Source organism: Haemorhous mexicanus, chromosome 3, assembly GCF_027477595.1.
Source record: "Haemorhous mexicanus isolate bHaeMex1 chromosome 3, bHaeMex1.pri, whole genome shotgun sequence".
NCBI classification, from domain to species: domain Eukaryota; kingdom Metazoa; phylum Chordata; class Aves; order Passeriformes; family Fringillidae; genus Haemorhous; species Haemorhous mexicanus.
This window is the reverse complement of record NC_082343.1, coordinates 34,222,088-34,245,657: the sequence shown is the minus strand read 5'-3', so window position 1 is coordinate 34,245,657 and position 23,570 is coordinate 34,222,088. Positions and strand designations below refer to the sequence as shown.

The following is a 23,570-nucleotide window of genomic DNA, read 5'->3' as shown; positions in this document are numbered from 1 at the left end:
TGACTTACTTGACCACATGCTCCAGGATCTGCAGGCCGAAGTGCCGGACGATGGCCGTCTGCGTCTTCTCCGCCAACTTCAGCCCGCAGGGCACGCAGATGGGGCACTTCTCCTTGAACTCCTCGCAGAACTAGGGGAGGAGGACCGGGACGCGTACACGCAGTTACGCACTGAGGCAGGAGGTGGCAGCCCCATCCCTGGCGGAGCACGCCGGGCACACGCGGCCGCCCGACCCCCGCCGCCTGCTGACGGCTCCCAGCACTTCACGGGACGCCCGGGACCGGCCAGCCAGGCTCTCGCCCGCCCCGGAGCCGTGCGGACGGGGCGCCCGCGTGGCCGGAGCCCGGCGCCCTCCCTCCCCGACCGGGCCGTACCTTGAGGGCCTCCAGGCGGTACCGCTGCGTGGACGCCGGGTCCATGATGACGGTCACCGCCTTCACCAGCTGCTCGCAGAGGCCGCTCACCTGCTCGGCGGACATGGCGGAGGCGGTGGGCGCGCGCCACCGGCCACCCACGGGAGGGACGAGCGGGGCGGCCGGGACGCAGCTCCGCGCATGCGCCTTGGGGGACACGGGGACCCAGGGAGAACGCGGGCGCCGCGCACCGTCGCGGCGGGGACACGCGCACGCCCCACCGCACCCTGGAGAACTACGGCTCCCGGCGTGCCCCACGCGGAAAGTACGGGTGCCGCAAAGCGGCGGCCCGAGGCGGGGCTCTCCGCCCCACAGAGCGGGCGGTTATTCAATCATTCACTCAGTCGGGCGGGAGCCGGTGGCGGCGGCGGGATGTCTCGGGGCCGGGAGCGCGTGGTGGCTCTGGTAGACATGGACTGCTTCTTCATGCAGGTGGAGCAGCGCCTCGACCCGCAGCTGCGCGGCCGCCCTTGCGCCGTGGTGCAGTACACCGAGTGGCAGGGCGGCGGGTAGGTAGGCGAGCCGGCTTGGCGACCCCGGCTCCTCGTCCCACCCCGCTCCCCGCGGGGCCGGGCCCGCCCTGCACTTCACCTCCGTGTCTTGGCAGGATCATCGCGGTGAGCTACGAGGCGCGCGCCTTCGGCGTGTCCCGCGGGATGTGGGCGTCGGAGGCGCGGGCGCTGTGCCCCGAGCTGGCGCTGGCCCGGGTGCCTCAGGCGCGGGGCAAGGCGGACCTCACACGGTGAGAGCGGGGGCCGAGGGTGGCGGCGGCGGCGGCGCGGGCCTCCCTGGTGGCGCGGGGCGGCGGCTGAGCCCGTGCCCGCCGCCCGGCAGGTACCGGGAGGCCAGCGCGGAGGTGATGCAGGTGCTGTCGCGCTTCGCCGCCATCGAGCGCGCGAGTATCGACGAGGCGTACCTGGACCTGACGGGCAGCGCGCGCCACCGGCTGCGCGAGCTGCGCGGGCGCCCCCTGTCGGCCGCGCTGCTGTCCAGCACCTTCGTGCAGGGACTGCCCGGAGAGCCCGGCCCCGATCCCGGCGGGAAGGGCACGCACCGAGCTGATCCCGGCGGGAAGGGTACGCACCGACCCCCGCCCCCCGGGAAGGGCCCACTCCGCCTGCTCTGACTCCCCCGAATCGAGAGTGTGGTACATGGGGTCTGCGTTTTCCGCAGTGAATGGCTTTTAAAGTGCCTCTTCTCCTCCCTGTGGCTGGAATGCGCTTACGGAAGCCTGCGGCTGCTGGCTGGGACTGGCTGCTGCGGGTCCCTTTGCTGGGCTCAGCAAGAAGTGCCTTATCGTGTCCCTTTGAGATCCCTTTTGTGTCCCTTTTCTAGAGGAGCTGCGGCAGCGTGGTTTGGACGAGTGGCTGGCGTCGCTGTCTTTCGATAACCCAGATTGTCCTGACCTGCAGCTGACCATGGGCGCGGTAATTGTGGAAGAAATTAGGGCGGCAGTAGAAGAAGCTACTGGATTCAGGTGTTCAGCTGGCATCTCGCACAACAAGGTATGTGCATAACACATCAGCCTGATTTATTCTGGGCTGCAGCGTCAGAACATGCTCTCCTTTACTTACAAGAAGACGAACCAAATTGGGAATGCAACCATGTGTGATTACACCTTCAGAGAAGTTATAAGACATCTGGAAATGGGAGGAGTTGTTTCCCCAGGGCTGTGACCTGGGCAGTCAGCAATCCCCTCATTTACTGCCTGGATTCTTGATGTACCCTCATGAGTGATCTCATTAGGAACAAAAGGTGTTTAAGTCCTCCAGAAGTGTTTCCTTTAGAAAAAACACAAGCATAAAGCAGATAATCTTCACCTTGAGTTTCAGGCAACAGTTGTAGCCAGTTTCACTGACACAAATTCCCAGATACTCTGTGGCAGAAGAACACTGGATTGGGGCGCTGAGGTGAGCTGGGTTGCTTTTCCTCTTTCTGGTGAGTCAGTATGTACTCTGCTGGCCATGGGGATTTGGGTGATGCTCAGCCAGCTGCTGAGAGCAGCCACAGCAGCACCTGGTGCATGACAGCAGCTGCAGAAGCAAACGGACTTTGATGCTGCAGCTACAGAGGATTTCCTGCTGGGTGAAATGCAGGCTGGTTTGCTGAGACATCCCTTTTGCTCTGCAGAAGAGGGGCTTATTTATACAGTAATGACTTTATAAAGGCAAGCTTAAAGACTTAAAGAAAAAAAAAAGAAAGAAAGAAAATGAAGACTAAATGGATGCTCTGGAGTTCAAGGAAGATATATTTCAATTACTGCTGCAGAAACATATGGTACTACTGCCAGCTGTACACAGGGATCTGAACTGGTTCTGCACTGGCTTAGTCTGAAACTAGCAGAGATTGTGAGGCAGAAATGAGCTAGCTGAGGAACGTCACTGGTGTAGAAATTTCTAGTGGAAGCTATGTTCAATTTGCCTTTTTGCTTTCTTTAGTCAGGAATAACAGAGAACTTCCCTGATACTTCTAGCAGCTTCTCCCAGTTTCCATTTTCTATGCCAGCTTTTTTTTTTTTTTTTTGAAAGAATAAGGACATTGTGATGTACTGTGCTATCCCTGAAGAACTGTGTATCTGTAGCAGCAAGCACAGTGCAGAGATCACCACAGCATACTTGTGGCTGTGCAGAACACTGTGCTATGATTCCACAGCCAGCTCACCCTGGTGGGTACAAACCTTTTCTGCAGAACAAGAGGTGCTCTCAGCAAACCAGCCTGCCTTCCACCCAGCAGGAAACCCTCTGTAGCTACAGCATCAAAGTCAGCAAAGTCTGTTTGTTTCTGCAGCTGCTGTCATGCACCAAGAGCTAATGTGGCCGCTCGTAGCAGCTGGCTGAGCATCACCCAAATCCCCATGGCCAGCAGGGTAAATACTGACTCACCAGAAAGAGGAAAAGCAACCCAGCTCACCTCAGTGCCCCAATCTGGTCTTCTGCCGTTGAGTGTCTGGGAATTTGTGTCAGTAAAAACCATTCTCAGGCTACAACAACTGTTGCCTGAAACTCAAGGTGGAGATTACCTGCTTTATGCTTCTGTTTTTTTCTACAGAAAACTCTCCCAAGGAAATGCTTTTCTCAATGAAGTACCTTGTTAAAGTGCACCAGGAACCCAGATGATGAATGAGACCAAAAAATTTGGAAGTACCTGAAGGATAACAGCATGGCTTTCTCAAGAACCACTCATGCCAATTCATTTATGTGCCCTCCTTGACAGCATAAGTGGCCAAATGTGCAGGAAAGACTACAGATGGGAGGTTTCTAACACACCTCATCCTGAGCTGGGTAACCTCGTGATGACACTGTAGCAGACAACATGGCTGAAGTTGTGTGAAGGGCATGCATGTAGCTGAAGAAAACATTACTGTTTTCCATAATGATTTTGTTCAGTGCGGTGCCTTCAAATTGGGATGTTCAGAGTGGAATCCTGGGGGGAATCTGTTCAAGGTCTGCTAAGAGCCAGTATTTTCACTGAAGCCTACAGAGAGGGAACAGCTGTATGAATTCAGGTGTGGCACAGAAGGGGCTCAGGGCCTGGGCTGTGAAAGTTCTGAGATGAAATTAGAGTTGAAAATTCTGAGCTTGAAAAAGCTTAGATTCAGTCTGAAATCACCAAACAGCGCTTTTTATGCTCCTCCTATGCTCATTGACTGTTTTTGTGGTTTATAGAAAAAAAGCAACCAGCAGGATTTGGCTGAGCCACAGTAAGTCAGGAAGTAGCCTGGAGTTGTTGTGGACAAGCAGCAGGATGAGTCAGTAATATAAGTGCTCTTGTAGAAATGCCAAATCCTGTTTCAGCATGTGCAGTTTACAGAAGGTGTCAGGAAAAGTAAATGATTTCTCCCCATGAAGTCTCAGTGATTGGTTTTGCTTGCAGCACATCGTGTTATGGGGTGGGTAAACTTGGAAGTTTCCAGCCAGACAAGGAAAACAATGATTGGACATCTGAAGAGGGATCTACTTTGTCTAGAAGTGATTTCAAATGGATGTAAGCCTGTAAAATGGGCTATTAATAAAGGTCATAGCTCTATAGGCAGGCAAGAAATTTTGCTTAGTTACAGGATGTGTGGCAAAGCACTGAAAGAGAAAGTTATTAGAGTTGTTCAATAAAACCTCAAACACCCAGCTAAATGTACTTCCAGCTGTGTATTTTTGACCCTGTGGTAGCTTAGAGTGGGAAGGGAAGTTGTATAGGAGAACATGCCTTCCAGGTTCGCAATTCTGCATTTTAAAGGTTTCCTTTTGCAGCACTATGCTGTTGCAGACCTCACAGAGAGAAGATTAAAATAGTGACATTGAGAAAAAGCAAGACAGAAAGTGAAGGAAAAAGGCATAGTGAGAGACATAGCCTGGGGGAGGACTATGGGCATGCTGTGGAAGTTCTAGTGTGCTTGCCTGATGGAAAGCTATAGAAACCACAACAGATGAAAGATCTTTATCTGCCTGGAGCAGGAGTCCAGCAGTTCCCAGAACTAAAGCCTGGAAGCATCTTTGCTTTCAGAGTGCTGAGTCAATGCATGTCAAATCCTGAGGTGGATACTGCCTAAGAGTAAGCAGTGGTGCACCCTGTACATATTCCTTGCAGCTATTCCAAAGGCAGCTCTTAGAGGGGATGCAGCACAAGCTGTTAGGTAGAGTCACATTAGGCAGTGCACAGTGTATAATAACAGTTTCCACCCTCCTCTGTGTTACAGACACTGGCAAAACTGGCCTGTGGGTTAAACAAGCCCAACCGGCAGACACTGGTGTCTGCACGATTTGTGCCGCAGCTCTTCAGCCAACTGCCTGTCAGCAGCATGTAAGTACCAGGGAGCTGCTGCTGCTGGCCACCTCAGCACATCCATATGAGCTCACTGAGAGCAGCCAGCAGAGGCTCTCAGCTCCACAGTAACTGCTTGTCAATGCTTTCAACAAACAGAGGGAATCCTGCCAGTGACTGTGAGTGACAGTTCAGGGGGAGTGTGCTTGGGAAGTAGAGCCCTGCTGGTGAAGGGACCATAATCCAAAAGCCCACTAGCAGCCTGTGGGCATCCTTTCCCAGGGTAAGGCTGTGTTCAGGATGTCTGCTGGGGTGCATAGGTGTTAGGCAGAAGCAACTGTGAGCAAGGAGGCCATAGCTGTTCCCCAGTGTGACTGACAGCTCTCCTCACAGAGAGCAGATGTGGTTTGCTTTTGAGCATCCACACTGTGCACAAGTACTTTTCCTGGTGTAGGGAAGTGTTACCAGCACTGCTGCTCCAGAGGAATGTGTCCCTAATCCTGCTCTCCAGACCTGCACTGCTGCTCTCTGCTTTCAGTGTCTTGCAAGGGATGGAGAGGGATGTGTGTGGGAAAGGGTCCTGTCTATGGTAGGAAGAAGGAAGCTGTATGTGAGGCATTCTTCAGAGCATGGTTTGGGATCAGATGGAGCTGAGGGAGAAGCACTAAAATTGGGGGACCTAAGGAGCAGTTCCTACATCAACTCCTATGTGTCCTTTAACTATGAGCAAAGAGCCTGGTGCCAGGTGTTCCTTTTGTCCTGCTAGTTCCTAGCAGCTTCTAGTTGTCCTTATCTAGGAACAGCTGCTGCAACGAGACTTGTCACAGTCTCCACATGATGGTTCATCTGTGGTTTTTCTTTGTTTCTCTGCCGTAGCCGTAACCTGGGAGGCAAGCTTGGCACTGCTATCACAGACATCCTGGGAGTAGAGTACATCGGGGAGCTGACACAGTTCAGTGAGACTGAGCTCCAGACACATTTTGGAGACAAAACCGGGTAATGATGAACCACTCACCACAACTTGGCTCTTGGCAGGAATTGAGACTTCCTGTCAGTCACAGAACCTTGTTCTGCTGTGATTAGGAAGGTTGGAAGGCAAAACTTCAGTGACACCTTTGTGAAGCATTGATCTGTTGGGCCCACAGCAGGTTTCCAGTCTTGCCTGCTCCCAGGCACCCTCCCCAGAATAATATTTTGCTTGTCAGCCAGTGCCTCAGCCTTCCTCTGCAGCATCCAAGGATGGGGTCAAAGGGCTGGTTCTCTGCAGGCTGGAAAGAGGCAGTCTTGACAGTCTCATCATTGAGGAAATTACAAGGCTAGGTTGGAGCCAGAAATGCAACTTCTGGGCCCAGAACAATGGTTGGACAGCTCTGCAGACTGGTGAACTGTTGCCACTTCAGGAGAAGAGGGGAGGAGTTGTACTTACAGGCAGTTGTGGCCTGAAGGAATCCTGCTTGTTCAGCTGTGGCTGTGACTGTAGAGTGGAGGATGAGAGACAGTCACAGCTTGCACTGAGTTTAAAGCAGGGCTCAGCAGGAGACTGACATGCTGCCTAGTGATGCCTGCCTGTCTGTAGCTGCCTTAACCTCATGCCTTCCCTGTGGCTTTCAGGTCTTGGCTTTATGACTTGTGCAGAGGAATTGAAGAGGAACCTGTCAAAAACCGCTATCTGCCCCAGTCTATTGGCTGCAGCAAGAATTTCCCTGGGAAGTCAGCCCTGAGCACACAGAACGCGGTAGGAGAAGCCTACATCTAGCATAAGGCTTGGCTTTCACACTGGGGAAGATAAGAATACTGAAAAAAGACTAGCTTGCAAAACTGCTGCTTTTCTGCACAATTTTGCCCTGAAACTCAGACTAGAGGCTCAGTGGGAGAAGGTGGTTTGAGCTTTGGAAGTCCCTGTTGGCAGAAATGCATTGACAAACTCCTGCACAAAGAGGTCCATCCTGGTTGTAATTTCCATGAGCAAAACTGGGCCTGTGCTGTTTGAAAGTTATTCTCAGTGCCCAGCTTCAAGAGCATGGTTGCAAGAAGGAAGGTACTAGCCCAAAGAAAGAGGCAGGATGCACTTTAGCTAACAGGTGGGGTACAGTTCCCACTGAGCTGTAGGAAGATGGAAGAAATCCAGGACAGGGAACCTAGATAACCTGGCAAAGTCTAGTAGGAATGCAGGGCTTGTATGGTATCTATAATGTCCTTGCTTGCAGTGTTGAATCTCAGCTGGACTGATTTCTCAAGGTCTAGTACAGATATGGGGCCTTACAATAGTCTGTTCATTCCAGTCCGATCCCCCACCAGCATTTCCCTTGTACTGTGGTACTGCTGTGAGCAGAGGCCCAACCTGTCTGTTACCCCTGCCTTGTCCAGGTGCAGCACTGGCTCCTGCAGCTGGCCTTGGAACTGGAGTCCAGACTGAACAAGGACAGGAGCCAGGTAAGGAGGGGAGGCACAGGGACACATGGAGGCACATTTGCACCATGAGTGGTTTGCAGGAGGCTGAGGGTGGTATGTGGGAGGGGAGGAAATCTCACCCACAGATGTGTGCCTGTGTGCTGAGGTGTCCCAAGAAGAGAGGTGTGCAGGAGCATGGCCAGGCACCATGGTTTTGCCCCAGAACACTGCAGGGTTAAGAACAGTCCTTGTCCCATGCTTTAGGATGCAGGGATCTGAAAGCCACTGCACCTTCTGCTGCACTGCTGCTCCTTTGCAAGCCCTTTGCTGACACAGGTGTGCCCGTGGGCTGCGAGAGGGAGCGCTGTGCTCCTATCTGACGGGAGGCTGCTGGCCAGGGTGGGAGCAATCCACCAGCTTTTGCACTGCAGCAGGGCCAAGAAAACTATGGAGCTGCCTTTGAGGGAAAGCAAAGACTAGTTGCTTCCCATCCTGTGTGGCACAGCTGTGCAAGCACTTGTGTATCCCATCCCTTGGCAATCAGGCTGGGCTGGACATGTCCCACCCCACCGTCGGGAAATGGCAGGGGGATGGGGGGCTGGGCAGGGCTCCCCGCAGGGAACGGTCCCCTCGGCTGTACCTGCCCCCTCCTGCAGGAGTCGCTGGAAACACAGCTCTACTCTCCCGGCAGAACCACCGCGTGGCCCGGCAGCTGATGGTGGTGATCCGCCAGCAAGGGGACACCCGCGTGTCACGCCTGTGTGCCCTCTCCCGCTATGATGCACAGAAAATGTGCAACGACGCCTTCACCCTCATCCAAACCTGCAACGTGGCTGGGGCTCACCAGGCAGCATGGTGAGTGTGGGGCAAAGTGGGTCACCTCTGTCAGGACTGGTTCTGATGTGGGAGGTACTGGACGAGCCAGAGACCTATTGGGGAGGAACTCAAGTTAATTTGAGTGGCAGGAAAAGTGATTCCCAGCACCCTCACAGTAGAGTGCAGAGACCTTTTAGCAGTAGGACAGCCTGGCTTCTTCTGAGCCCCACAACTGGTAAGACACTTCTGGACTTGGAGTTAGGATTGCCACTGGCTGGGGTTTGTCCAGCTGAAGTCAGGCTGTCATGGCCCTGCTGCGCTGAAGAAATTAGCTAAGCCTTGTTGTTCTACCCTAAGGACAAAGCTTTTTGTGAGGAAGCCATTTGGGCAGGAAGAAAAATGAAAGTATGCAACTCCTTCAGCATTTTCTTCCTTCTTTCTGCTCTGCAGCGAAGGCAAGAAGGTCCTGTCTGTTAAACTCTGACAAGGCTGCTGCTCCTTTAGTGTGCTCTCATCTCACAGCAGCTTCAGCCTGTAGTGGACTGAAAGTCCAGGCTGGCAGTTGGCTGCTCCTGCTCCAATGCCCTTCCTTTGGGAATTGCTGCTTTGGAAAGAGGGGTTCTGCTTTGCCCAGCACAGCCTGCTATGTCTGTTCTGGAGGTAGCAATACTAACTTTGTCAGAGCAAACATCTGTCCCAACCCTTGCCAGATACTACAATTCACCTGTCTGTGAATGTTTTGTGTTGTTTAAAGTCTTACCTCAAAAGATTTCTTGCTTTCCAGGCTGGTGTTTGAGCTGATGTTGGTCTGTCCTTTGCAGGTCTCCACCGCTGATTTCACTGCAACTCTCAGCAAGCAAGTTCTCGGAGCCTGTCACTCTCTCTACAGGCATTGCCACCTTCCTGACGGGGGATGCCCAGCCTGATGGCACTGCCACCACCAGCCAGAACTCCACGTCTTGTGGGAGGGCCGGGGTCAAGTTCTTTAGGAGCCCGAGCAAAGAGCTTCGGCAGAAGCCAGCTAGTGCTATTGAGTCATTCTTCCAAAAGGCAGCAGAACGGCAGCTGTCACAGGCAGCGGCAGCAGCCAGCTTGCCCACTGCTGCCACTGCAGAGCCAGCTGTGCCCAGCTCCCCAGAGCACCAAGAGAGAGCTGCTGTTGGCTTGCCTGTTGGACTTGCCTCTGTACAGTGTGACCTGGAGTCCCCTGTGAAGCAAGATCCCAGTGATGCCAGCCCTACTTCTCTCTACAAGAGGCTTCGCCGGGAGAAGTTGCCATCAGATGCTACCCAAACACCACCCAGCTCCAGGACCCTTCTGAAATTACAGCCAGCTGTGGAGGGAAATGAGCAGAATTTGCCACCCTCTCCTGAGCTCACCCTGCTGCCTCCTGCCTCTCCAGGGGACCAGCAGCACTGTGAGAAGTGTGGCCAGCTCGTGCTGGTGTGGGAGTTCCCAGAGCACATGGACTACCACTTTGCTCTGGAGCTGCAAAGCTCTTTCCTGGAGCCCAGCCCTCCCATGGCTCCAGAAGCAGTTCCCAATGCAAAGGCTGTGGCTTCCAGGTCTCCTGCCAAGGCAAAGAACAAGCCCAAGACTCCAGCAGGATCTAATACAAAACGACCCAAAGAAGGTGTGACAAGAACTTTAGATTTTTTCTTTAAGCCCTTACCTCCTTAACTCTCAGCCACACTGGGTGTTTTTAAATAATCGGTATTTTTAAATAATCAGTGTTTTTAAAGAACCAGTGCTTTTAAATACAGTTAAAAGTTTTTATACTGCCTGTCAGGTTTTAATGCCAAAAAGACTAGTAAATTATCTTCACCCCAAGTCTAAGAGGAACTGGAACTCATGAATTGTGTAGATATAGCCTGTTTAGCTGGTGGCAGCTAAGTCTACCTCTGCCTGCCTGGTGCTACTAGAAGCTGCATAGTACTCTCACCTACACCTCTTACCATAGCTATTTGCATGCCATCACTGCTCAGTAATTCTGTTCCTCCTATAAAAGCAGCTACTGTAAGTGCAGCAGCTTATCCCAGGGAATCTCCAGCTAAGCCTTGGCTTGAACCCCTGTCTAATCACTCTGTATAAAACCTTCAACTCGTGGTTCTACTCTAGCTGTAGTTGCAGGCCTTGCCCTTACTGTTTAATTTATATGTGGTAGCTTAACCCAGTTGTTCCTTCTCCCCTCCACCTGGAAGACAATGATTTTTATTCCCTCCTTCCCACACCCCAGGATTTATGTTATAGATGGTTTAATAATTCCCTCTGTGTAGCAGTCCATTGCATTATGCTTATCAGCAGCTCAGGAGTACACAAGAAAGACTATTCCTGTCATAAAAGATTTAAGAAAGCAGTAGCTGCATAGGCATATTATTGGTGGGCTCTTTGAAAACTCTGCACTAATTCATAATAATTGCTATTGACACATAAACAGTCTACTGTTAGAGCCCTCACTAGAAGGAATAGAAAACATGCCAAGAGTCACAAAGAACACTGAAAGCTTTTGTTTGTTGTAGAGTGCATAACCACATTTTTCCTCCTTCCCAGACTCTGAGTGATACTAGATACAACTTGCTGACCTGTTCTGACTGGGCTCTGCCAAATGACTTGTTCAGCTCCTTTAGCCACAGACCACAGCACAGTGGCCACTCCAAAGCTCCACAGATTACAACAGCCAACAAAGCAGAGTATCATGGAGGGGACAAGCAGGCACTGGGGGGAGAGGGTGAGACTGGCCTCACGGCAAGAGAGCTGCCTGGCAGGGCTCAGCTCTGCTACACTGCGAGCTGCCTGGAGCCTGCCAGAAGCTCTACTGCCAATAATTTGAACGTGGCTCTTTGGGCGGGGGGGGGGGGGTAGAATGTGCCACGTCAAGGCAGCTCTGGGTGGGGTTAGGAATCGAATTTCAGGGAGTTTCATCAGCTGCAGGCTTCCCTTCCTTGGGCAGGGGGGGAGAGAGCCTTTCAGGCAGCAGATAATGATGCAAGCTGCAACTCCCTATCTATGTGCTGTTTTCTGAACTGCATCATCCTAAATGCAGCTGTTGAGCTGCTCTCTCCTTCCAGCAGACAGCCTGTGCTGGGATGCTGCTACGTTACTGTCAGTGGAGTCTAATACTTGACAACACAGTCATGAGATTTCAAGAACAACAAGAAACTCATTCTGGTGTGTGCAGCTCTGGTAATCAGTAGAGGAAGGAATTATGAAGTCACTCCCACTAATGACAGTCCTAACATTGCTAAGTGACAAATTTCCCAAAGTTCTCACATGAAGAGAAACAGCAACCAGTCTGGCAGGATTGTCTCATCTCCGGTGACAGTGGCACATCTCATTTCCTAAGTGTCTGGCAGGACTGGACTCTGCAGATGCCACTATCTGACACAAAAACAAGTCTAGAAGAGGCAAATCCTTTCGGTCACAAGTCATCCCCACAGGGAAACCTTTCTGCCTCTCTTTGTCCCAAGGGAACAACCTGTTCTCATGGAGACAAGGCAGTCACGAACCTCTTGATAAGGTCAAAGCTATTTTGGAAACAAATCACTGGTTAGATGTGTGCCCTAGAAAGCGTCTCTTTAATTAGGCTCTGGGGGAATTTGTGACTGTGAGGAGGCTCTCGCCACAGCCTGTCCCGCCCACAACAGCCCAAAGTGCTGTGCTCAGGGTGACGTGGCTGCTGTCACCTCAGGCTGCACACCCAGGCTTACTCAGATAAGCCGGGAGTGCGAGGTTGTAAACAGCAGCGCGTGCATTCTTTCCACACCATGGCGCGGTATTTATAGGGCTGAACGCAGGAAGCTTAGGAATGGGTGAAGGGTAGCCAGCTCCAACTGTGACCCAGCTCCAAGGGCAGCAGGGTAAGAGCCCAGCTCCACCCTCACTCATTGTACAACTCAGCCAGCAAGCTCAATAAAACATCTTTATTCTGTACATTTATATAGATGCTTGGAGAACAGGGACAATCCCCAGCATTAGAAAAATTCAAGACAACAAAACAGCAATTATGAAGAGCATGGCACCAAGAACAGTCATGCCACAGATGGCAGGGATGAGGTGAGACCAGCTATCAGCTGTTTCAGAAAAGGTCACAGCACCCCCCTTTGGGGCAGAAAACACCAGTGCAGAAGAGTACAAAGAGCTGGAGTCCCCCACCCCCAGCCAACTCTCTTTGTGACCCACTAGCACCAAAGGGAAGAGTCTGCTGGCAGCTGGCATTGGTGAAAAGACTGTCATTGAAATACCCAGCTCACTGCCAGAATGGGAAAGAAAAGGGATCCTGCTTGAGCAGTGACCCTGAGCCAACAACTCCTTTCTCTCTGCTGGGGATGCAGCAGTTTTCAGCTGGATCGGTGCTCCCTCCAAGGGACAGGTCACTCCTGCAACTATTAAGCTGCCTTCCCTTCATTTATGCCACCACTTGCCAGGCTTCCCCCCACCTCAGCACGCTCTTGGCAGGGTGCAGTCCCCACCTCCCCACCCCACGATGGCCTCACCCAGTGCAGAGACCCACGGCCCTGCACAGCAGCGCCTGTGCCAGCGGCCCAGCAGCAGAACCTGCTCTCAGGATGGCACAGGGGCTATGTGGGTGTCCAAGTGCTATCACAGGCACTCACCCTTCTCTTCAGTCAGGGCTAGCAGGCCACCACACAAACTAGCAGGGTTTGCTGAAGGCCTTTTGCTCACAGCAGACACATTTGGTCTAACAGTCAACAATAAAACCAAAAGCCTATGTACAGCTTTACAGACCCTGCTGCACCCTCCAGGCTACACAGCAGAGCTGCAAGACAGCGGGAGACTTGTGCTCCACTCTACATAGAGAGTCCTTGCTGGCAACATCAGCTTCCCTCTGACAATAAACACCGGTGGCAATGGAAAGGAATTCTTGCTCCAAGAGAAATAAAAATCATGCCACTGTCAAAACAGAAGTTACCTGGTTTTGTGTAGGTAATGCAGCCTGTCCTCCTCACACATTAAGGCAAGTGTGTGAGGAACAAGGTGAGCTGGGAACAGCCATAACAGGGAGCCCACTGCAAACCACTGCTACCAATGTGCAGATGGCACCTTCAGGTAAACATCCATGGAAACAACCTGCTCACACCAGCACAGGCCTGGGCCCTGCTCCGCTCCACAGAATGGCCTTCTGTCCAGCTGCTGCAAGGAACAGATCCAAGTACAAACTCTGTCTTCATGATGTTATGTCAGGAGGCTGTGCCACTCAGAGCAGCCACAGCTTCCTGGAAGTCATAAAGAGGTTGCTGAAGAAATGTGTACATGTGAGTGGGGAACAGGACATCTGTCCAACAGTAAGACACTCAGATTGGAGTAACGCAAAACCAATGCACAAATGGACACACAGCAGATTAAAGCCAACCAAGATTCAAACGGTTAAAAAGTGTCCTGAACACATTCTGAGCGGTTCAGCCAAGCCCCAGATGTGGGTAGCATGGTCTGTTCCATCCCCTGCCCAGAAGGATGTACTGAAGGATGATTTGAGAAAACACTGTTATCAACTCAGTGCTCAGACAGCAAAAATGGGACCAGACCTTGTGTCAGAGATGGAAGAATATCCCTTCACTGCTTGTCTTCAAGGTCGCTGCGCCTCCCAACCAGCAATTTCCAAACAGTAAACAAAGCCAATACTTGTTTGCCCGGGTCTGCAGGTACCTCTGATCTATTCTGAAGGAATCTATTCCAAATGAAAGCTGCAGGCGATGTGGAGAACATGCTTAACTTGTCCCACGTACAGCATTGAATGGAAGAAACTCTCTCATGCTCCATCTCACAGTGCAGAGGAGGGACATCCACACTAGAACGGGACAGCAGCAGCTCCAGGCATTGCTCAGAAAGCCACAGGAGCTTCCAGCCTTCTCCCCAGGTGCTGGTGAGTGGAGATTTCTCTGACCTACTGGTAGTCAGAAGCTCAGCTGTCCAGGCCCCAGGGACTCCTCCAGACCGTTTTCTTTGGTGGTGATGGCTTGGAGGTTAGTGACATGCCCAATGCCTTTGGTGACTCCTTCACGGAAAAGTAGTTTGGCTCCAATCTTCAAGTATTCAGGATGCTTGATGAACCTGAAACAGACAACTGCCTTCTCTCCTGTCCGCAGCTTGTCCTGAAAAGAAAAATAGGAGAGCTTAGACCCATTTCCCAAGCTGATGCATGCAGGAAGAGGTATGTGTGGATGGTAAGAAGACGAGGCAAATGAGCAGCCTTCAAGCAAGGCTTGAGCCCTTCCCATTACTGTATACATAAGAAGAGACAGGAAGACACAAGCCCTGAAGAATAGAATTCACCTCTCTTCTTTAACATGTCTGGAGGAAAAGCAACCAAATGGGCAGGATAAAGGGATAGAGTCTGCTCCTAGGAACGGACACAGCTACTCAAAATACCAGCAGCCCCCAGCTTTACTAGACGGCATGGTGGAATCTTAACAAACCCAACAAACCCCACAGGGAGGTCCATCTTCCTCCCCTTTCTTCCCATGGCCTACCTTTCCATGGATCTTCTCTACAATAGCTGTCTGTCGCACATTCCCCACGTGCACCGTCACCTGAAACCCCTTCCGGAAAGTTGTGGCATGGAATAACAGCACGATCTCGGCTTCAAAGACTGAGCAGATGGTGGGGTTCATTTCTGGGCTCACCATGACCATGCCCTGCAGAAAAACCCAAGGCTCAGACCAGTCAGGGCCAGTCCCCTTGCTTCTGAACAGCCCCCAAAACCACAAATACACCTCCACTCTGTGACTTCAGCTTACATCCCATTCTCAGCCTTGTACTCATTGTAATTTGTCACCTGGCCATTTCCTCCCCTTTGTTTCCTGCAAACATTTCTACTTCGTTCCCACCCTATCAATGGGGGATGTATAGGGAAGCCTCCAGCCCTGCTCACTGGACCGGTGAAGGACCTGGAAGAGCAGGACGAACCTTGCGCAGCAGGGAGCGGTCGAAGGGCCCGAGGGCCAGGGTGGCTGCCTGCCCAGCCCGCAGCACGCGGCAGGCAGAGCGGTTCCGCTGGATACTGCACACTTTCAGCCGAAGGAACTTCCCATCGTCAGTGGGACCAACCACCAAGTTCTCTCCTTCTCGGCAGATCCCACTGCAGGGTAGAAGAGCAGGACACAGGTAATCAGGAGACAAAGACATTTCACCCTCCAAGATTAACCTGAACAAATTCCCCAGGGCCAAGTCTTTGGACTCTTACCCTGGACCGACTAACAGGGAGACAAAGCTGCTGAGAATCAGGATTTCTTAAAGCAGGAGTGAAAGTCACACTAGCACTCTTATGAATCCCAGGTACAGACAGGGACCACTGCACCCTCAGTGCTCTGCCACACTGCTTTGTTTCTGGTGGAGAGACCTCAGATGACACTCCTTCAGTGTGGGTGTGCTGATGGCCAGACTGCTCTGATCGCTCCCTAACACGGAGGGACAGCTGCCTTTTCATGAGGTACTGTGCATTTAACCCCTGCTGGAATCAAAGGATCTACCTTTTACATTTCCTCCCCCAACCTGAGGAAGGAAGAAAGCAACTCCTTGGGATCATACCTAACCTCTGCCAACTCTAGATTCCAACATGCCTTCTTTCAGCATGCTTCAGGACACATTCCTAATTCAGCAACTTTAGAACAGACTCTCTGCTTGCGACCACATGACCAATGGTCTGTACATGTCACTTCCCAACACCCTGTAGGGTGTAGAGTCAGTCATCTGGCAGCCTCACACAGCTTCCACTTCTGCAGCAGGTGACTAACCTTGTGGGAACTCCAGCAACAATTCACATCCACATGTATCTGCCTAGGCTCACTTACCTTGACAGAGTTCCTCCCACAACAGTCCCCACCTCTGGCACCGTATAAATTTCATCAACCTGCAGCAAGGCAACAAGAATAAGCTGCTCAGACAGACAGCTATGAAACAGCACTCCAGAATGAGGACAAGGAGTCCTCCCCTTATGTGGAAGGAGGTGATCTCTCTGCTGGTCATCAGACACTGTCTCAGAGCTTCACCAGCTCTCACTACCTTCCCATTAAAGGAACAAAGCTCTTCCTTTTAAATAGCAACCAGAGAAATGATTGTATCCCTGAGACAGACATCTCATGGTTACAACAGATTCAGCCTATCAGGCTTTTATCAAGGACCAAATCCTTTTTTTAATGTCTCTCAATAGTCCACGAGTTCACCACATCTCTACCCATGGTGTCCAAATTCTCCAAACATCTCTCCCATGGCACAGCAATGAGTCCAGTATCAGAGCTGGAAAGAAACAACCCCTACCCACCTGAAATTCTGTATGTTGCTGCATTAATTCTTCCTGCTCTTTACTGTTGGTCAGTGGAGGGAGGATGTTGAGGAAGACTTTCAAGAGATCCAGGTTCTCCCCAGAAACACTGGACAGTGTGAAGATTGGGGTGATGCTGTCAGACACAAGTAGACAGAAATAACCAGAAGGCCACAGCACAGTTCCAGAAGGTTTCTGGGATTCTGAATCTACTGAGACCCACAGGAAGACGGACACTGTACCAGTAAGTGCCTAAAGCAGGAAGGCTAGCTACAACTCCACAGCAACCCCTGCCTCAATGTTTGGGTGAGGCACCAATCCCTTGTCAACACACACTTTTCTCATGAAGAAGTAACTCTATTGCAGCCTTTGCTCCCAGAGCCCAGAAAAAAGTTTGGGAGGGGAAAATACCTTCTTGGAGAATGCAAAGGTAGGAAACAAGGAGCAGAGATATTCAAGATGTAGTCACCTCCCCTGTGTTCACCCATCCCCAGTTCTGCATGGCAGCCCAGTCTGAATTGCCTGCTCCCAACAGAAGAAAGGAACAGTCCCTTACTTGGGAGATTGTGCAAACTGTTGTGCTGCTGTAACTGCATCGTCGTCTGAATTCACAAGCAGGGGGAGCTTGTTGCAGCCTGGCTGCTTCAGGATTCGTTCCAGCTGCTTCACTGTCCGTTCCACGGTGGCTTTTGAACACAGGTCGACTTTGCTGATGACAATGAAGAAGGGGACCTTGAGGGCCATGGCCAAGCCCAAGTGCTCGCGTGTTGTGCCCGCTGCAGGAGACAAGTGAGAGCGTAGGTGCATTAGCAGTCACCACTGTAGCTTGTGTATGCTGATAGCTGTCTCCTGGCTATCCCACGGGCCCACTCTAGAGATTTCACTGTAACTGCTTAGTTCATCATGCATTGAGAAAGCAATTATTCTTAAACAAAACTAAACATCAGTCCAGAAAAATAAAAACCACTAAGAAATTTTGTAACTGATCTACCTACTTCAGAAAGATGCAGCAGTTTTCATTCTTTGACCAAAGTTTGCCAGAGAACAGTTACAAAAATGTCAGAGATAGATGTGGGAGAACTCCAGATGCCTTTTTACAAGACTTTGGGATCCAGCACCCCTAAGAATATTTCAAAGTTGTTTTCTTTCCTGAGAAACACTGCCCCAAATGCCAAACAAATCCTCTCAGTCCAGGGTACAGTTTAATGGGGTCTACAGCCAGTAAGAGGATCCCAGATCAACTCCCCTCCCAGGCACTCATAGACACTGGCTTACAAGATATCAGTAGAAGCTTACAAATGAATAAACTTTTCTGAAAGCCATTCACTGCTGACAACGACCCATTCCACTCATTCTCCATTCCTCTTCACGTGTTGCACTCAATCCATGCAGGCAGGGAGACACTCACCAATGCCAGTGTTGGCACTAACGACCAGCATGGCAAAGTCTGGGCAGTAGCTGGTGAGGCCAAAGATGGTTGTTTTCAGATACTTGTGGTGGCCAGCCAGGTCAATGAAAGTGATCATTTTGGAAGAACTCTCACAGATCTCTTCTGCTGTCCGGGAGTCGCTGTAATTTACCACCTAAGGGATAAGGAGCTTGTGAGAGAGGCAGCCCCAGCAGGCACGTAAAGAAAACCCTTATCTATCCACTTTGATGTCAGAATTACTAAGTAGAGATCATCCACCATGGGTGCAAGAAACAGTGTCTGCTGCAAACGTACAACCAACACTCAGGTTTAGCTTAAGGGACAGAGAACTGTTCCACCTCTCTTCCCTCCTGTCTAAAAGGAGGATAATCCTGGTCTTCTCCAGCTTTCTAAGTTCAGCAACCCACTCTCTCTTACCTCTCCTTTGCTGTTGAAGCCAAGGATCTCAAAGCTGATGCTTGATGTCCTTCCTGACTGGATTTCATGGAGATGCCGGAAGAGGTTGAGGCGTGCTCTACCCCGCCCATTGTCCAGCTCTCCTTGCGTTAGGACACCCAACAGTGTTGACTTCCCTGAGTCCACATTCCCTAGGACAGCTACTCGAAGGTCTAGGAACTACAGGAAAAAGAACAAAAAAATCATTAAACTTAACCACTGTTGTGCTGAGTGCACAAGCACTACTGGGCAGTGGAGGTGCAGCTCAGAGAGCTTCCCTACAGCAGGGACAATGTGCAGTTTAGTCTTGCTCAGATTCTGCTCCTGCTCCCAGCAAACCACTGCCCAGCAGTTGTGATACACTCTCTAGAGTTGAGATGTGACATATCAGGCTTTGATATCACAAAAAAGGCTATTTGTTGCAGCAGACCTCTAAATCCTTCCTTGTTTGCACATGGGTCTGCATCAGAACCACTGCCATAGAAGTGAAATAATTTTTCACCTCTGATCCAGGCAATCTCCTGCACTGACATCTGCCTCAATCACAATCTTGGAGATAAGAAGCATTATCATCAAGCCTCCCTCTGGCAGCCCTTTAAAGCATCTGCTATGGGCCAACCTATGACAAAGCGCCTCTAGGGTTTGGCCTCCCATCCCAAAAGGAAGCTGCTCATACAAAGCCTCTAGGTCTCCAGCAGGAGAAGACAGCCAAACCACAGGTCCCTACCTGCTGGTTGTCAGGCACCTTTCGGACAAGCACCTCCGTTATCTTCCTTGGAACATCACTGTCGTAATCGACCTCCCTCTCCCGCAGCACTGTAATGTCAGCCCCAACCCTGCCAACAAAGACAAAAAGAAGGAGTGAGACACATTTGTACTTGACAGCCCTTGCACCTCTACGATAACAGCTGACAAAGCGAATGGGATGAAGGCTGGGGATAGCAGGGAAGGAGCCTCAAGTTTCCAGACAAAAGCCCTATAATTTTCCTCATGTTTCCAGAGCCTCAGGACTGAAGGAATGTCAGTCACACAGGGGCTTTGTAGGATGAAGCTGCCACCTGCTCAGGGGACTCCAGGGAGTCATGCTGGTGGGCCCTGCAGACAAAGGGAGCACCTACTTCTCTGCCATGCGGCGCAGCGTCTTGAGCGAGGCTCGCATCTCCTCCTCCGAGAGGCCGACCAGCAGCCCGTTGTCCTCCACGCCGATCTGATAGACGGCCTCCCCTCGGCCCTCCTGCAGTCGCCACTTCATCTGTGTCACCAGGTGCTCAAAGCGGTACTGCGAGGGGTTCACCAGCTTCAGCTGTTTAACAGAGGGGCAGTTCTAGTCACAGCCTGGATGCAGAGGCAATCCCATTGCCCAATTCCCAAGCAATGTTCCCAACTTTGACCCACCTCTAGAAAGCACAGCCTGTATTAGTGTCTGAACAGAAGCCATGGGACTGGTGAGAAGGGTTTCACAAAGATACAAATATATGGTAGAAGAACTTTCCCACATCCTGACAAAGGGATCTGTACCTTGCCTGCTGCAGGGTTAGAGACAGCACTCTGTGACCAATCTGTGATCCAGGAACCAATAAGTGCAAATGGTAGGGCAGCCACAAAAAAGTGGCAAATCATTTTCAGGGATATCTGCATCACCGTCTCAAGAAAAATAGAGTAGGCATCACATACTAGAAGAGATTCCTAAAATTCAGTACTGAGATCAAACTTTTCCAGCTCATCACACTGGGTAATGCTTGGCACAGAGACACAGAAGATGAACTGAAGTTCCTTAGTGCAGTGTCCACTCTTCTGTCCTTTCCTTGGCCATATTACCCATAGGCTGTCTTTGGTAAAGTTACTCACTGCAAAAAAACTCTCTGGGAGGAAAACCTCCTTCTGCAGCCTCAAAAGACTCACCTTGTACTCGATGTTCCCGTCTTCTGCCTGGTCAGAGAATGAAACAAGACAGAAGAGTTAGATGCTGTGCCCACAGGGACTTCTATAGGCACCAGCTGCCCATATATTCTGAAGATGGTGCTAAAGATTTCAAAGAGATGGAAAGTGGCAGAAAGAGACTGTCTTAGGTCCCAGCCTTTTGCCATTCTTTCCTACACTCAACTAGAACTTTCCTTATGGTTTGTTTGTGCTGTTTGTATCCCACATCATGAATACCAAAGGACAGAACTAGAGTGGGGCAAAAGGGTAATACTATCCAGGGGGGAATTTTTTTCTGGACAGTAAAGAATAGGGCCAGCCTAACAGTCACAGAGAGAGAGAGAATTCCAGTTTCAAAAAGGTACAGGCCAGCATATGATTTAAAGTCTCCCCCCTCACCGAACCATGATCCACAAAATGCCACCCACAGCATCCCACTCCCACCCTATCCAGCAGCTTCCATCCATCCAATGTACACAGAAACAGGGGCCTGAGAGCAAAAGCTTCTGCTCCCTCTCCTGCTCAATGATACTCTCCCTCACTCAATTAGTTTTTCACTAAGTTCCTTCTACATCCTTATGTATCTTCTCTCTACAAGGAAGGACTGCAGATATAAAGAAGCAAGGTAATGACTCATTTGCCAGCTAGTCACTGGCCAGAGTTCTGGAGAACCAGACCTGATTGGGACTGTCTGTACACAATACACTCAGAAGTACTTTCTCAGGGAAGATCAGATGGGGTTGTAACAGAAAGGTCCAGGTACTCATCAAGCTCAATTCAACCAAAACAGGCCCCAGCTTACCAAACAGAATATCTAATTTTACAATTAGATATACAATATTTAAGTAATTTTTCCCAGTGATTCAGTGTAAGGACCTCTAAGAAAGGGCTGGAGCCCTTAGGAAGCCACATACTCTGTCAGACTAAATGGGGCTGGCAACAATAAGCACTTCCTTTTCCTCTGGATACCTATTTGCATGTCAGGAGAGGCAACAGCCCTCTCCCTGCCTTCCAGCTCAGCTCTTAACCACAGCGGTGCTTACAGTGGCAAAAGGCCAACAGAAGTTCTCAACTGTCAGCTCAGTTCTCTGGCAGCAGGGCTGTGCTGTGAGAAAAAGGTACTAGTAGCAGGTTTTCCTCTCTTGCCATCTACCAGCTTTCCAGTTCTAAGCAAAACCCATTCACCTACTGCACTATTGTCTAAATAAAGGAGCGGGTCTTCTCCAAGGAACTTGAGACTAGAAAAGCAACAAGCCTAGACTTGCTGGGGCACACACTGCAGAGGGTAGCCAGAAACAGGAAGCTGATTTGAAACCACAGGGGACTCTCCAGCCTCCAGCTGAAAGGAACAAGAACTAAACTGCGGCTGCAGGGCACAGTCCTGCCCGTAGAGAAGATCTAACAGTAGCAAAGCGGTGTTTTCACATCTTCCCAAGAGTCCCAGGCCTGCCTTGTGGAGGAATTGCTCCCTCCCAGCACAGGTTATTATATATTTTACAGCAAGTTCACTGACGGGGGCCAAGCAATTGAGTCTGAGCCAACGTCATTCTCCCCACAGTGACAGTTCTGAGAGCGGTGACAAGTGCCCTACCTGAGCACACACCCGCGGTACTACCGATGCTACTTCTTCCTGCTGCAAGAGACAAGTGCCTCACCCTCTGTCCATACCACCTGCAGCCCTATGTAAGGAAACAGCTGTCAAATTAGCTGGGAAGGGAGTCACCAGAACCCGTCTGGCAGATGGAAAGGGGCTCAGACCCACCAGATAGTCTCTCGGGAAGGGAGAGATGCAAACGGGATGTTTGGAACTACCAGGCGAGCAAAGCTTTATTTTCGAAGCTATTTCGATCGCAGGCGGCAAAACGCCCACAGACAGACGCCAGGCAGTGCGATACGACTCACGGACAGGCTCCGGTGGAGCCCGCAGGGAACTCGCTGGCACCAGGGGCGCGAGCACGGCCCGGAGGAGAGCCCGGGGCAGGCGGGCACACGGCTGCGGGGCCGGGGCTGCAGGACAGCTCCTACGGCTGCTGTCAGCCCGACCCTGGCACGGCCCCGCACCAGCACCGCCGGCACCTCCAGCCAAACCCGCCACCCAGCCTGCGGGGTCCGGCCGTGGCACCGACCCGCTCTGGGGGGGCACCGACCTCCGGTCCCTCCCGCCCCTCAGGGGCAGCGCCCCCCGCCCCCGGGCCTGGTCTCGTTCCCTCCGCGGCTGACGGGACGCGGCGGCCGCCAGAGCTCACCTCGGGCGGGAGGTACGGGGGGTTGTTGGCCTTCCCTCCGCGGCTCCGCCCGTTCTTCTTCTTGGTCTTCGAGCCGCCGCCGCCGCCAGGCGCGGCCCCCCCGCGTCCGCGCAGCGCTGCGCCTGCTCCGCCGCCCGCCGGGCGACAGCAGCCCCCGAACAGCTCTGACACCCGCGAGTCCATGGCGGCCACCACGGCCCCGCCGCCCCCTGCAGCGCCCGCTCCGCTCCCCGCCCGGCCCCGCCGGCCCGGCTCCGGCCCCGGCGTCACCGACCGCCGCGCGGCGCCCCGGGAAAGCGAGTCCCGCCCGCCTACAACGCCGAGAACGCTCCGCGCGCCGCCCGCTCGAAACTACACCTCCCGGCGTGCCCCGCGGCGCGACCAGCTTGCTACCGTACGGGTTCCATCCGCGGGGGCTGATGGGAGTTGAAGTCCAAGAGAGAGGGCGCCGCCTGTCGGCAGCGGCCGACAACGCGCGGGACGCCACCGCTCCCCGGGATCTGCGGACGCCCTTGGGTCATCCCTTTGGCAGCTCACAGCCCCGGGTTCCCTGGTTATTGACATCGAGCGATCAGTCATTCTGGATTCGGGAAACTGGGGCACTTTCGAAGCTGTTTGACATTGGAGGTACCTCATGACTACGCAGAAGCAGCCCGACGCAGAGCGATCCCAGCACACATTGAGATCCAATGGGGTGGGCGGTCGGAACAGCAAAATAACCTCTAGCTGTGCGCCGCATTCCCTAAGTGTATTCCTAGTCTCCAGTTCCACGGCCACTGCGCCTTCTCTTTCCCCGCCGCATGCCCTGCGGAGAGGGACGCTGGATCATTGTTCGTGTACAACCGACACCCTCCGTGGCGCTCCGCACAGGTGGCCGCGGTTCCTGT

The 23,570-nt window shown here is 52.1% G+C and overlaps 3 protein-coding genes across 5 annotated transcripts in view; 1 reads left to right on the top strand and 2 right to left on the bottom strand.

The window, feature by feature from the left end:
- Positions 1 to 510, bottom strand: part of XPO5 (exportin 5) — a 29,609-nt gene extending 29,099 nt beyond the window's left edge. For both annotated transcript variants that reach the window (XM_059841285.1, XM_059841284.1), the window contains exons 1-2: positions 375 to 510; positions 9 to 130 (exon numbers count right to left, since the gene is read on the bottom strand). In XM_059841285.1, coding sequence (XP_059697268.1) covers positions 9 to 130; positions 375 to 479 — 227 coding nt within the window. In that variant the 5' untranslated portion in view covers positions 480 to 510. The remainder of the gene's footprint in view (positions 1 to 8; positions 131 to 374) is intronic.
- A 44-nt stretch (positions 511 to 554) lies between these two features.
- Positions 555 to 10,151, top strand: POLH (DNA polymerase eta). Of its 2 annotated transcripts, none has more exons than XM_059841286.1 (10): positions 555 to 922; positions 1,021 to 1,155; positions 1,248 to 1,489; positions 1,749 to 1,918; positions 5,104 to 5,207; positions 6,045 to 6,164; positions 6,780 to 6,903; positions 7,536 to 7,601; positions 8,251 to 8,414; positions 9,197 to 10,151. In XM_059841286.1, exons 1-10 carry the CDS (start codon positions 555 to 557, stop codon positions 10,053 to 10,055), a joined length of 2,352 nt encoding a protein of 783 aa, XP_059697269.1. In that variant the 3' UTR covers positions 10,056 to 10,151. The 2 variants fall into 2 exon arrangements, with proteins under 2 accessions (XP_059697269.1, XP_059697270.1); XM_059841287.1 differs by having other exon boundaries at positions 790 to 926.
- Positions 10,152 to 12,281: 2,130 nt separating this feature from the next.
- GTPBP2 (GTP binding protein 2) lies at positions 12,282 to 22,889 on the bottom strand. The gene is made up of 12 exons (XM_059841288.1): positions 22,684 to 22,889; positions 20,420 to 20,446; positions 19,636 to 19,820; positions 19,245 to 19,353; positions 18,500 to 18,697; positions 18,062 to 18,236; positions 17,210 to 17,429; positions 16,654 to 16,789; positions 16,184 to 16,242; positions 15,300 to 15,471; positions 14,864 to 15,028; positions 12,282 to 14,485 (listed from the first exon to the last, which is right to left on the bottom strand). The coding sequence occupies exons 1-12, from the start codon at positions 22,864 to 22,866 to the stop codon at positions 14,288 to 14,290; spliced, it is 1,827 nt and encodes a 608-aa protein (XP_059697271.1). The 5' UTR covers positions 22,867 to 22,889; the 3' UTR covers positions 12,282 to 14,287.
- Positions 22,890 to 23,570: the final 681 nt, after the last annotated feature.

Excerpts from the sequence above, each read along its gene's own strand:
- POLH (XM_059841286.1), top strand. The coding sequence starts at position 555 with ATGCGCCTTGGGGGACACGGGGACCCAGGGAGAACGCGGGCGCCGCGC. Across the intron at positions 1,919-5,103 it reads CTGGCATCTCGCACAACAAG|ACACTGGCAAAACTGGCCTG; the intron begins GTATGTGCATAA and ends TCTGTGTTACAG. Across the intron at positions 6,165-6,779 it reads CATTTTGGAGACAAAACCGG|GTCTTGGCTTTATGACTTGT; the intron begins GTAATGATGAAC and ends TGTGGCTTTCAG.
- GTPBP2 (XM_059841288.1), bottom strand. The coding sequence starts at position 22,866 with ATGGACTCGCGGGTGTCAGAGCTGTTCGGGGGCTGCTGTCGCCCGGCG. Across the intron at positions 15,029-15,299 it reads ACCGCTCCCTGCTGCGCAAG|GGCATGGTCATGGTGAGCCC; the intron begins GTTCGTCCTGCT and ends GTTTTTCTGCAG. Across the intron at positions 14,486-14,863 it reads TAGAGAAGATCCATGGAAAG|GACAAGCTGCGGACAGGAGA; the intron begins GTAGGCCATGGG and ends TTTTCTTTTCAG.